Source organism: Hyaena hyaena, unplaced genomic scaffold, assembly GCF_003009895.1.
Source record: "Hyaena hyaena isolate Hyena2069 unplaced genomic scaffold, ASM300989v1 scaffold_96, whole genome shotgun sequence".
NCBI classification, from domain to species: Eukaryota; Metazoa; Chordata; class Mammalia; order Carnivora; family Hyaenidae; genus Hyaena; species Hyaena hyaena.
The window spans coordinates 2,075,076-2,088,060 of record NW_024080729.1 but is presented as its reverse complement, the minus strand read 5'-3'; the positions used below and the strand labels follow the sequence as shown (position 1 = coordinate 2,088,060).

Genomic DNA, 12,985 nt, shown 5'->3' with positions numbered 1-12,985 from the left:
GGTTCATGGGTTCGAGCCCCGCGTCGGGCTCTGTGCTGACTGCCAGCTCAGAGCCTGGAGCCTGTTTCAGGCTGTGACTCCCTCTCTCTCTGACCCTCCCCTGCTCACGCTGTCTCTCTCTCTCCTAGAAATAAATTTAAAAAAACATTTAAAAAAATTAAAAAAAAATAAAAGCTAAGGGGTGAGAAGATCTAAAAAAAAAAAAAAAAAAAAAAAAACCACGGCAACGCTGAAACCTCCATACTAAATAGACGGTGGACCATGTAAAAATCACCCAAAACAAAGTGGGTAAATGCGTCCTTTCTCATGTAGGAATCTTGGTATTGAGGGAGGATCTTGATGTTACTTGCATTGTGGGTGCTGGAAGGGCAAAGGGTGACTCAGGATTCACTGTAGGGGTAGTGGCCATGCTAGAGGCTGTGTGACCCGAGGACACTGGGGACGGGAGCAGTGACCTTGGCAAAGGGGAAGCTCCATGGTGATCAGAGAGAGCGAGCTCTGCCTTGGATGTGAGCACCCGAGTCAGAACCGGCGGGTCGGCAGGTCTCCCGTGTGGCTGTGCCCCTGCTGAGAGGGGGATGGGGCTTCTCTCCCCAGCTGTGAGCCTAGAGAGAGCTCTGTCTGCCCAAGGAGGCCACGTCTCTTGTGGCCACAGGCCCTTGAAGTAGGAGGTGAGCCAGGGGGACTCTCTGGGGACCTAGGCTGAGCAGGTGAGAGCTGGGAGGCCTGCTGTCCCACTGAGCCCTCCTCAGCGCCGCCCCCACCCCCCACCCCGGGCTGCACTTTGCTGGGGGCCACATCCCGGCTGTGAGGTAGGGAGAGGACATTGTTCTCGGCTGCATAAAGATCTGCCATGGAAGCCTTTTCCTGGCAGAGGAGCAGCCCTGCAGGGGTAAGAGGTTGAGGGGCCGGGGGAGGGAAGAGGCAGAGAGAAGGCAGTGTGGCTGGAGTGTCGCAGGGTGAGAGGACTGTGCCGCAAGACCTGATTGGGGAGAAATTGGGCTTGACCCTAAACCGGGGAGGAACTTTGACCCCCATTCCTTGTTGGACCAGCAGCCTCCGCCCTAAATGTCTGGGTCATCTGGGGCTTGACCTGCGCTGCTAGCTCTTTGGAGATGGAATGAGGAGGGATGCCTTGGTTCCATCCAGAAGCCTGGCAGAGTGAACTAGGGGGTCTCGGGTGTGCACGCCACTGTTACGTGACAGAAGCATAGCAGTGACGGTGGACTTTCCCGCCCTCTGGCCAAGGCTGGACCTGGAACACTAAGTGAGCCCAGAGAGGCGCAGAATGTGGTCGCTGGAACACGTGTTTATTCCTGACACCCAGTGGCAGATACGCGGTCAGGGCAGGCTGTGGGCGTCAGACTCCAGGGGAGACTTCCCAGAGCAGGCGCAGGTCACACCCAGAAGGACAGGAGACCGCTGAGTGAGTTCTGCGAGTGAGGGAACGTGTGGCCGGCCCCCTGTGGCAGGTGCACCACCACAGAATCACTGCCACAGCACAAGGAGTTGCTGCTGGGGCGAAGAAGGGGGACACCTCCAAAACCCAGAGCTGCAGTGTGCATTTGGAGGAATATGAGTTACGCTGACGTGTGGGTATTCAGGGAAGAAACATGCGCAGAACACTTGAGCAGGCCAGTGGTGGGGACAGCTCCGTGGAAAACTGGAGATGAGTAACGCGGTCTCTGAACACTCTGGGGACACCTGGTAACTATGGAGAGGACACGCAGGTTCCCAACAGCAGTGGTGTGCATGGGGCCTTTGATCCATCAGGGGTCTGGAGCAGCAGTGATACTGAAGAGCTGAATGCAGTAAAGCAAGTCCAGGTTCAGGTGAGGACCCTGAGGACACAGTGGCCGGGGGCCTTCACACCCACCCTCCATACTGCAGCACAGCCACCCTCACTGGCCTGCCCATCAAGGTCAAGCTTTTGTGATCTCTGTCCCCGCATTGCATTTCAAGGCGGGTCCTTTCAAGGCGGATCCATGCCTCAGGGCTTGCAGTGTACACACAAAAGGAACTGGGTGGCAGCTACCCGGCTACCCAGGACTTCTGGCCAGCTTCTGAGCCCAGCGGTGTGTGGCCTCCAGCCCCACCCAGGGCGAGCTCATGGCCTTGATTTCTCGAATCACTGATGATGAGAAATTTAACATTTTATATTTTGTAATAAACTTGTAATTTATATTTTAAAAAGACAAAATTTGTACCGAATAAAGTAACCCACAGGCAGCCTGGAAACTGTTCAACTCTAAATACTGTAACCAGGAAAAGTGCGTGCGCCTGAGTCAGAGAGAACAGGCTCCTGGGTGGATGAATGCCTGCCCACTCACCCCACAGCCCCAACAGGCATCTCAAGGAAAGCAGCATCTGTGAGAGCCCGAAGAGCATGGCACCCCACAAGATGTCAGGGCCGGCAAGGCCCCAGGTGGCTCAGAACTGATTTTGAGAAGCCTCATGCAGAGGACTCTGAGAACCAATAATCCAGATTCCTCTACATGAAATGGGGACCGGCAAGGGAGCCCGCGGGGCCAGCTGATGCATCTGCAGCATGGTGGGGGCTGATCTCAGAAGCCTGTGCCTCCACCCTACAGATGAACACCTCGGAGACATTCCTCTTCTGAAAGTGTCTCTCGTAGGAGGTAGGCCAGTGTCGTTCCGTTCAGTGCTAAGCCTATGAGACGTTCGCGGCCTAAAGAACAACTCAATGTGAATAAATCCGTTGAATCAGGTGGTGTCCACCCACCACGTCTGCAGGAACTCAGGGGTAGGGTTTTGGAGCACTGTCCTCTGAAGGCCCCATCTTTACAGACATCCAGGGAATTTTCGGTTTGAATCCTGCCCAGAAGAAGGGGTTCAGAGGGAGCCCTGGGAACTGGAGCTCTTTCACTCACAGCATGCTGGCGTGAGAATGGGCACGATCCCTAGACACGACACTGAAGACATTGAAAGACCCAACCCGGCCTTCTCTGATGGGAAACTTGCCAAACGCACTTTGGGAGAAAACCAGTGAATAAGCTTGACTCTCAGAAAGTTTATGTGCAAGGACATGTTTTTGAAAGTTTTTATTGTAACCAGGGGACTTGTTTTGCTACCTCACTGATTCTCAAAATGGGGGATTTGTTTTAAAGAACTGCTTATTTGACTAGGAAAATATTTTTACATGCCTGAATACACTTTACATTTGCAAAGGATGTTCCGATATTGCTAAATGATTCTACACAGTCTTATCTAATAGCGTATGTTTTATGGGGTCTTTAAGTTCTTTTGCTGTCGATTCCTACACGTCCTGTCTTTGGTTGTGCTTGACTCTTACCACTGAGTAAAATCAAGCAACTCTTCCACATTTCCTTCAAACAGCGTCTGCCATGACTTCCTTTCTTTTGCTTCCTTCTATCTTATGGCCCACTTCTCTTCTTACTCCAGGGCAAATGCTATAATGTATAGTGGTTATGAGCACAAGAACCTGATTGCCTGGGTTCAGATTCCAACCCAGTACCACTCTGTGACCCTGGGCAAATTCCTTAATCTCTGTGCCTCAATTTCCTCATCTGTAAAATGGAGGTAATACTATGTATCTCGTGGAGTTGGTGTGAAGATTAAATGACTTAGTACAGAGTACACGTAAAGCATGTAGAGCCCCATCTGGTATGTAGTAAGTGCTCAATAAATGATAGCTGTCACTGTAATTGCTATCCTTGGTGTTCTTCCTCTTCACTTCTTCCATCTATTGGACATCCTTGAAGGAGTTTCCCCTGTACCTTTTCCTTACAAGGTCTCTATGGCTATAACCTCTGTTCCTTCTCCTTTGACACCCGTGTCTAATTGTTGTTTCCCCCCTGCCCCCCATGGCACTAATTCCTTTTCTGCCATATTTCTTTTCCTTTAGGATCTATGGATTCTCAGCTGGCACCTAGGTCAGACTGTTTTCTGCTATTTTAGCCATTTCTAACTTTTCTTTGGCCCCTGCCCACTAATTTGGAATTCCTTGCTGCTGCTTGCCCTGTAAGCTGTCTTCCCGTAGCTAGTGTTTCATCTGACTGCATGTCATGCTTAGTGCTCCCATGGGCTGGCATTGTAACAAACGCCAGTTATTCCCTGCCCCAACTTTGTCTCTTCCCTGTTCTTAGATAAAAGCACCTGTGATTAACACCTTCTCCCCCAGCCATTTGGTTTCTACTTCTTTTCTACTATCCCAGATTTATCAATGCATTGGACAGGGTTTCCCACCCTTGCAGCACTGTGCGAAAGGATGCAGTTCCTAGACATGCCACTAGGTGGCAGAGTGCTCCCTCTCATCGATGCCTCACTGCCCAGCGGCATTCGGGGACATTGACTTGGCCAGTGTTAGAATTCCTTCAAGGCTTCTGGGAGGTTTCTAGCAAGGTTAGAGGAGTTGGAAATTATAGGTAGATTCTATCCCAGCAAAGAATAATACTCCCTTCTAGAGAGATTACTCTTTTGTTGTTTATCAATTGTGCCAGTGTTGTAATCATTATTTTAAGAAATTAGAAATACCGGTAAGAAAAAAGAATCAGGTACCTGAAATTGTGCCCCACAAAGGTGCTATATTTCCTTCCATACGTTTCCCCATGCAGATCTCCACAAATACCTACTGTGTGTATATAACCATTCATGCAACCATTTTGTAACTCGTTTTGTAGCCTTTTTATCACTTTACGAACTATGGTGGATATCCTATCATGTCAAAAACTGTAAATCTACATCATTCCCCCCCCCTTTTTGTATCTTTTACACGTTACATGAGTACATGCTTATACAAAAACTGAAAATATTCAAATGATGAATTGGCTACGGGGTATTTTATTTTATAGATTTATCTTAGTTTATTTAATGAAAGGTCTCTCTGTGTGTGACATCTAGCTGTTTCCTTCTTTAGGATCCCACTACGCAGCCTGCATCCCAAATATGCTTTTATTCCTGTAGAGCTTTTTGAGATCCCCCTAGGGGTAAGCCGCACCCGATTGCCCGCTGGAATCATTGGAGAAGTGCGGTTACCAGGTCCCATCCCAGGGTTTTAGAATAAAAAACTGCAGGGATGAGACTTGGGCTCAAGTTTTTCTAAGAGTCCCTACAGTCGATTCTGCTTTTGCAGCCTGGTTGGAATGGTCTGGCTGCGATGACAGGACGAACACTTGAAACGCCAAGGGTTTCATTGAGTCTCCACGTTCCCAGAGTCTTCTTGCTTATGTTCCGGATGAGGCTAAGCAAGTACCATTCCTTCAGCTCCCCTTCCATGGAAGGCAGGGGCTGGTTCTGAGGCCATGAGATGTGTCCTCAGGAAATCAGATTAACAATTTGACCTCACCCAGCAAGCTCACTGAAAATGGGACTGAAATTGTATAATGACAAAAGCAATTTGAACCCCCCCCCAAAAAAAAGAAGAAAGGAGAAGACAAGTTTTTCAATGATTAAATTAAGTTAAAATTTTAATCTTAATATTAATATGGATACTTGGGTATTAAACTTACCCTTGAAGGGAAGTATAATAAGAATTCTTGTTGGCTGTGGTGTGAATCAGGAGGAGGGCAAGCTACAAGAGCAAGCACTTTAACTTAGGGTCTAAGTTTAGAAGTCAGGGGATCCTGGGGTGCCTGGGTGTCTCAGTCAGTTAAGCATCTGACTCCTGATCTTGGCTCAGGTCACGATCTCACAGTTCACGAGTTCAAGCCCTAACATCATGCTCTGTGCTGGTGCTGTGGAGCCTGCTTGGGATTCTGTATCTCCTTCTTTCTGTCCCTCACCTATTTATGCGTGCACTCCTGCTTTCTCTCCATCTCGCAAAATAAATAAATAAAATTTAAATAAATAAGTATATAAACATAAAAGTAATATATATAAATATGTATACACACATGAATTTAAAGAAAAAGAAAAAATAAATTAGAGGATCCCTAGACATGAATGGAAAGACAATGTCAGTTGTATTTTCAGTAATCCCAAATTCAAATTTAGCATTTCCTACAGTAATGAATGTAGCCAGGAAAGCACAGTAATATTAGCAGTACACCTTCCTTTGTTACTAATTGCAGGTATTTTCATATCATACTAAGTTGTTACAGATATCTCAAAACATTATGTTTATTACTACTTTGAAATAGCGGTAGTTATTTAATCTGCCACTAGATCTTGTTACAGAATGTATTAATAAAGTACATATACAGCAGTATCATAAATTTGTTTACAAATATTTTGATAACTGTTTCAATTTAACTGGCCTCCTTTGTGATACTATGTAATTAATTTTATGTATGTAAAACCATCATTCTCAGAAGGGATCGGAAGGCTTCTCCAGGTAGTCAGAGTCTGAAGTATAGAAAAGGTGAGGACTTTTACAGTAGAGAATCTGCTGAAATTAGAATAAAAGTTGACTCCCCAAGGAGGATGCTGGCAAAAAGATGCAATACCTTTTCCAGTTTGAGAGTGGGTGGGGGCCCTTGGGGAAAGGAATAGGAAGCAGGAGACGAGAGTCAAAGGGGCCAGGGGTCAGGAGTTCGTGGGGGAGGGTATTTTATTCCAAGGGCAACATTTTTTTAAGTTTAAGTTAAAAAGGGGGGTGGGGCAGCACCTGCATGGCTCAGTCAGTTAAGCTCAGGTCATGATCCTGTGAATTTGAACCCCATGTCAGGCTCTGTGCTGGCAGCTTGGAGCCTGGAGCCTGCTTTGGATTCTGTCTCCCTCTCTGTCCCTCCCCTGTTTGTGCTCTCTTCCTCTCTCTCAAAAATAAACAAACGTTAACACACACACACACACACACACACACACACACACACACACACGGTAGACCTAGAAGAGAGGCCAAGACATCCCAGGGAAAATTATTAACCACGAGAACAGCCTACTCCAGAGACCCAGAGACATTTGGATCAGCTAACAGGGTTTTAAATTCAACATTAGCATCTGAGTCGGTTGAGTGAACATCATTTAACTGGTTGAGTTACCTGTCTGGTTGAATGAATTTCACTAACAAGGATGGGATGCTAAAGGGTGGTTCACCTACAGGGTTTGGGGAAGAGAGGAGGATGCCAGCAACCAGGATGGGGGTGGGAGAGGAGGATGGGCATATGCAGAGAAGCGTGTAGCCTGGTTCCTTTCTCATTGTGTTCTTCCTGGGGGGTCACCACCGTCTCGACTTAAGGCTTTGAGCTCTGTTCTCAGACTTGGAGATCTCAGGGAAAAGCGAACTTTGTTTAATAAGAGTACTCAGTGTTGGTGGAGATCCACAGAAATGAGCATTTTTCTGGAATGCATTCTCTGAATGAGCCTTAAGTACCTTTTAAATGTTCATGTTCCTTGACAGTAATTTCACTCCTACAAAGTCGACCCATGGAAATAATCTAAAATATGGCTCTATGCACAAGGCTATTCACCGTAATTTCATTATAGTGAAAAACCAGAAATAATTAAGTACTCAGAACAGGAAGATGTAGAATAAATTTGGTGCATCTGCACTGTGAGAAATTCTTTAGCCATGAAAATATTTACAAGGAGTTTTTAATATCAGAGGAAATGCTTATGACAAATGCTAAATAGACTCAAAATTATGCAGAGAAAATGTTTCAACTATGGAAATTGTGCACAAAAAGGAGTGGAAGGAAATATGCTAACATGCTTAAAAGTGGCTTCCTTTTGGGGCTCCTGGCTGGCTCATCCCGTGGACCATATGTCTCTTGATCCTGGGTGTTAGGAGTTCAAGCCCCAGAATGGGTGTAGAATTTACTTAAAAACTTTTTTAAGTGTATTTATTTCAAGAGAAAGAGAGAGCACAAGCAGAGGAGGGGCAAAGAGAGAGAGGGAGAGAGAGAGAATCCCAAGCAGGCTCCGCACTGTCAGTGCAGAGCCCAATGTGGGACTCGAACTCACAAACTGCGAGATCACGATCTGAGCCAAAACCAAGAGTCAGACACTTAACTGAGCCACCCAGACACCAATAGTTTAACCAAAAAAAGTGGCTTCCTCTTGGTTATGAAGTTATGGGTAATCTGTTTCCTGCTTTTTTAGTTTTTACTAAACAAAACTGCCACAGGATGCGTATTACTAAAGAGAAAAAGTTCTATCACACAAGTAATGCATAAACACTCTATGGTAAAAATCGAAAACACAGGGTCCAAAAGGCACAGAAGCGTAACAAGGAAAAAGTGGAAAAAGTCTCTCATCCCTGTTAACAGTTTACCACCTCACTTTCTAAATTTTCTATACGCCTACTGTATATATACAAATATATTGTTTTCTCATTTACCGAAGTGGGATCCTCCTGTATGTAGTTTCCTACAACTTACTTGTACTCCCAAAGCTGTCGTTCTCTTCCCCCGTGGTGCATGTAGCCCTACTTCATTTGTCCTGTGTGCTGCCATGTATTTCACCTTGTGGATGACCACGGTTTATCCAGCGCTTCCCCACTGTCCGAAGCAGCGGTGCATGCCGGGAAGATCCCCCTGCGGAACTGTGGATATTCCCCAGGACAGGATACAGGGGTGGAGTTGCTGGATCAAAGACCGTGTGCGTTTCTGATTTCGATGGCTGCAGCTTGTCTTTAAGATGATACAGACTTGTCCCCTGTAACCCAAGACCCTAGAATAGCAGTGGCTTAAAACGAGGTAGTTGTTTATTTCCCTGCAGTTCGCCATCTTCCAGTGCAAGAGTCCAGAGCCGACATCCCGGCTGTGGTGTGGCAGGGACTCAGATGTCTTCTTGCTCTGTCGTCTCCCACGCATGGCTGTAATCTTATGGTCTGAGATGCCTGCTTCCGCTCCTCCATTCACACCCACTTTCTGGGAAGTGGGGAGGAAGAGATTTAGGGCAGAACCCAGAACTTTCACTGTCCCAGAACGGGGATCTTAAGCAGTGATGTACCACAGGCAGCTTTGTGCACAGCCAAGTTTCTGTTTCTAAAGGAAGAAATTCTAAAAGTACTCCCCGCATGTGTGGGGGCTACGGGCACTCTGAACATTAGCTATTCATATTACTCACCTGTTTTTCTATTTGGTGGTTTTCTTTCTTACTAATTTGTAGGCACCCTTTTTGATTCTATATATTAACCTTTTGTCTTTTATAGGTGTTACACAGATTTTCTCATAATCAGTTTCTTATATTTTAGCTTGGGTTTTGACACCTTTTGACATTTTCAAGTTGTATGTAATCAAGTCTACCGGTCTCCTTGTGTCTTCTGGGTTTTGTCTTGCTGTTATCACTTTTATAATCAGAAAAATAAGATTACCCAGTTCACGGGGTGCCTAGGTAGCTCAGTTGATTAAATGTCCAACTCTTGATTTCAGCTCAGGTCATGATCTCACAGTTCATGAGATTGAGCCCCGCATCCGGCACTGCGCTGACAGCATGGAGCCTGCTTGGGATTCTCTCTCCCTATCTCTCTCTGCCCCTCCCGCTGTCTGTCTGTCTGTCCGTCCGTCTGTCTCTCTCTCTATCTCAAAATAAATAAAATTTAAAAAAGAAGAAGAATATCCAGTTCAGAAAGAGAAACAGGGGTGCCTGACTGGCTTGGTTGGAAGAGCATATGACTCTTGATCTCGGGGTTGTGGGTTCGAGCCCCACATTGGGTGTAGAGATTACTTAGAAATAAATAATAAACTTTAAAAAAGAGAAAGAAGAACAAAGAACATGAAGCAGCAGCAACCGCGTGGGTAAATAAATGACAGAGACAACCTCACATTCGCTTTTTATTCTGATATCCTCTTTAAACAGGATGGAACAGTTTGAGAGACCTGGGCTCTGAGAACTGAATAGGACTGAGATAGGCAGAGGGGAAAAGGGAAGGTGCTCCAAGTGAAAGGAACAACATGAATTAAACCACAGAGGTGCAGATAAATCTGGCTGAAATGGACCTAGCTGGAGGAGGCATGTATATTGGGAGAGCAGGAAATAAGCCAGACAGGTAGGTTGAGGACAGGGGTCAGATGGTCTTTGGAGAACAAGGAGAAGCTAAATACTGGATTAGGAGAAATATGTCAAGTGCAAAAAGATAGGCATTTGTGAATATGAGTAAAGGGTTTTTAATAATTTTTTTAAAAGAAGCAAATTAAGTATCTAACAAAAGATAAATGGGGTATAAATAGGGTATAGCCATATGATGGAACACTAACACTGAGGACAGTCATTTCTGAAGGCTGCTTGGAAAGACACTAAAATTCTAGTAAAAGAAGGTGATTAAAAAGCATAAAATCATAATTATGATTACAGCTATTAAAGAAATATGTGTGTGAGAAAAAGCTTGAAAAGGAGTACTTGGAAATGAAGAGAGGTATGTTTGGATGATGAGGGAGATTATTTTTCTCTTTTAAAATTTTTTTTTAATGTTTTATTTATTTCTAGGAGAGAGAGAGAGAGAGAGCGTGAGCAGGGGAGGGTCAGAGAGAGAGGGAGTCACAGACTGAAACAGGCTCCAGGCTCCGAGCTGGCAGTCAGCACAGAGCCCGACGCGGGGCTCGAACCCACGAACCGCAATATCATGACCTAAGCGAAAGTCGGACACTTAACCAACTAAGCCACCCAGGCGCCCCTATTTTTCTCTTTTAAATATCCTTACCTGTTGGTGTCGTTCCCTGTTTATAATGTTGTTAAAAGAGGCAGGTGTTAGTGGATATCGGAGAATCCACAGAGGCTTTTCAAGGCTTCCTGAAGGTGAACTGGGGGCTGGAGGAGGGAGCCCGACCCAGTGGGATGTGTGTGGTCCAGGAGGAAGGGACCCTGTCCCCAGGCCTGCCGGTCCCCTGGCCTGTAGTTGCCGGATGATAAAAACTTCTTTCTTGCATTCCAGGGTCTTCTGATGCTGCTACAAAACCTACCCACGATACACTGGGGCAATGAAGAGATCGGGCTGCTGCTGGCCGAGGCGTACAGACTAAAGTACATGTTTGCCGATGCCCCCAATCACTACCGCCGATAGGTGCTCTCTCCCCAGGGGGACCCAGACCGTCCCCACCTCTGATGGCAATCTGATCACTGTGGCCACCGTGCGAGCCGTGGACTCCGGCCAGGAACCACTCCTGCTGTAAAAAGCTCACATCAGCCGCCGCCTAGGTCTTAACTTTGCGGCGTGCCTGTCCTCCACGCCGTGTCTCTGGATGTTTCTTGGACCACTTTCAGTATTCCGTGACGCGTGGGTGGGCCCAGCTCTGGGAGAGGACAGGAAAGGAGGTACAGGGTTGTCTGCCCCTTCGAAAGAAACTGGACAAAAGAAGGGGAAGGCTCAGGGTCTCAACTCACATTGTCCCTACATGGACTGGCGGTCTCTTGCCTCCCGGCCCCGACTGATGCCGTTGCTTTTTGTGACATGGTTTGATTTGATCACAGGTCAAAAAAACGCCTTATGTTTTGAAAAGACTCCCGGCCCCTCCCTCCCTCCCCCTTTTCTAGCCCTCCCCCTTCCGCCCTCGCCCTCTTCTGAGCCAGTGAGGGGCAGCTTGAGACTGTTGCTCTCAGATGGAGGAAGCACTGATGCTTGTAACTCTGGGAAGAGGCCTACACCCAAGGGCTAGGAATTTTATTTTCCTTTTCTCACCAGATGTCTGTATGTGTCCCTCCGTTCGTGTGTGTACGTGGGCATACACACCCGTCAGTGTTTCGTTACATGTCCGAATTCATGTGTCCAGACCAGCCCCGCCACGACCAGCTGGAAGGGCCCCCGGTGACCAAGTGTACAAGCATCCCGCGAGAAGGATCAGGGCAGGGGGAGGGAGAAGGGGCTTTTTACCTCTCCAAACCCTTTTTCCATGATGACCCACTCCAAGATATTATGTGTAAATTGTGTTATTATGTATATGGGTAAAGATGTACAAATATATGTCCTCTTTGTAGCAGATATGGTTTTATATTTATAATGTGCATCAACACGTGAAAGCAATCGAGGTCACTAGCACAGATGACGTCGCCAGGCAGGCGGGTGCAGCCCTCCAGGTGGGTTTCGGGGTGCCTCCCGGGAGCGAGCGGACGGGAGCCACCAGAGCAGGCGGAGCTGGGCAGGGGGAGCTGCTCTGACAAGCGGGGGCAGCCGTCCAGGTGTCAGTGGCTCGGAGCCATTCTGTTTCCCCCACCCCGGGTCTTAGTGGAGCATCAGCCCCACTCCTTCCCCCTGTTGGGCAGACAGCACCCCCAACCCCCCTCACCCCAGCCACCTCCCAGAGAGCATGTTTTCAGCCCTTCCCTTTCCCCAGGATGCTGGGGGAGAGCTTTTGTGTTCTGTTTGAAGTCAGCATTGTGTTCAAGACAGAAGCTGTGACGGACTCATCAGTGCCAAGGAGAGGGGTTTTCTGTGTCCCCTGGGGTTTGGGGCTCTTCTTGGAGAGAAGTGTCCAGCGCCACCCTGCTGTCAGCATCGCACCCCACACCGCTCGAGATGCGTGAGGCATGTTTGATTTCCGGAGTTCCGTAGGGGAGAGGCGAGGAGGGGGGTGGCAAGTGGCTGTCGTTCTCCTGGGAAGCTGGTCAGTGTCCCCAGTGGGTGACGCCCTGAGTCTCTGCCGGTGACCACCCACCACTCTGGCCTGTTACGTTTCTCATCCGGAGCTGTTTCTCAGGCCTCCTTCCTACCCTTCTCCCGGTCCCCTTCAGTGTGCCTCAATAGTCTCCTTCACAGAAGGGAGGGCTGTGACCCTCCCTACACCGGACTAATAACAGAAAGACACTTGTGTTCCCAAGTGGTGGTTTTATTTTTTTAGTTTTTATGTTTGTATGGAAAATTGTGGATAAAGTGAAAGAATTGTAAATAAATAGTGTATTTCCTCCTCCACCGCTGATTTTTCTCCCGTGGATTTGCGTCACCTAGAACCTAAGGAGTGCCCTTTTCTCGGGTTTTTCTTGCTGGTATCAGTAAGGACGGGAAACACGTTTCCTGTGGGGCAGCAGGGGGTCAACAGAAAGTCAGAAGGCGGTCTCAGAGGATGGTGCGTCCACTCTGTGATGGATACTGTGGAAACTACAAAACTGAGTAATCCGGTGCCTAACCGCTGAC

At 47.4% G+C, this 12,985-nt stretch overlaps 1 protein-coding gene across 2 annotated transcripts in view; it reads left to right on the top strand.

Annotated features, from left to right (window-relative positions):
• The window catches only part of TBC1D22B (TBC1 domain family member 22B), a 78,170-nt gene extending 65,409 nt beyond the window's left edge, over positions 1-12,761 (top strand). For both annotated transcript variants that reach the window (XM_039235324.1, XM_039235323.1), the window contains one exon: positions 10,793-12,761. In XM_039235324.1, the coding sequence (XP_039091255.1) occupies positions 10,793-10,921 (129 nt within the window). In that variant the 3' untranslated portion in view covers positions 10,922-12,761. The remainder of the gene's footprint in view (positions 1-10,792) is intronic.
• The last annotated feature ends 224 nt before the right edge of the window (positions 12,762-12,985 follow it).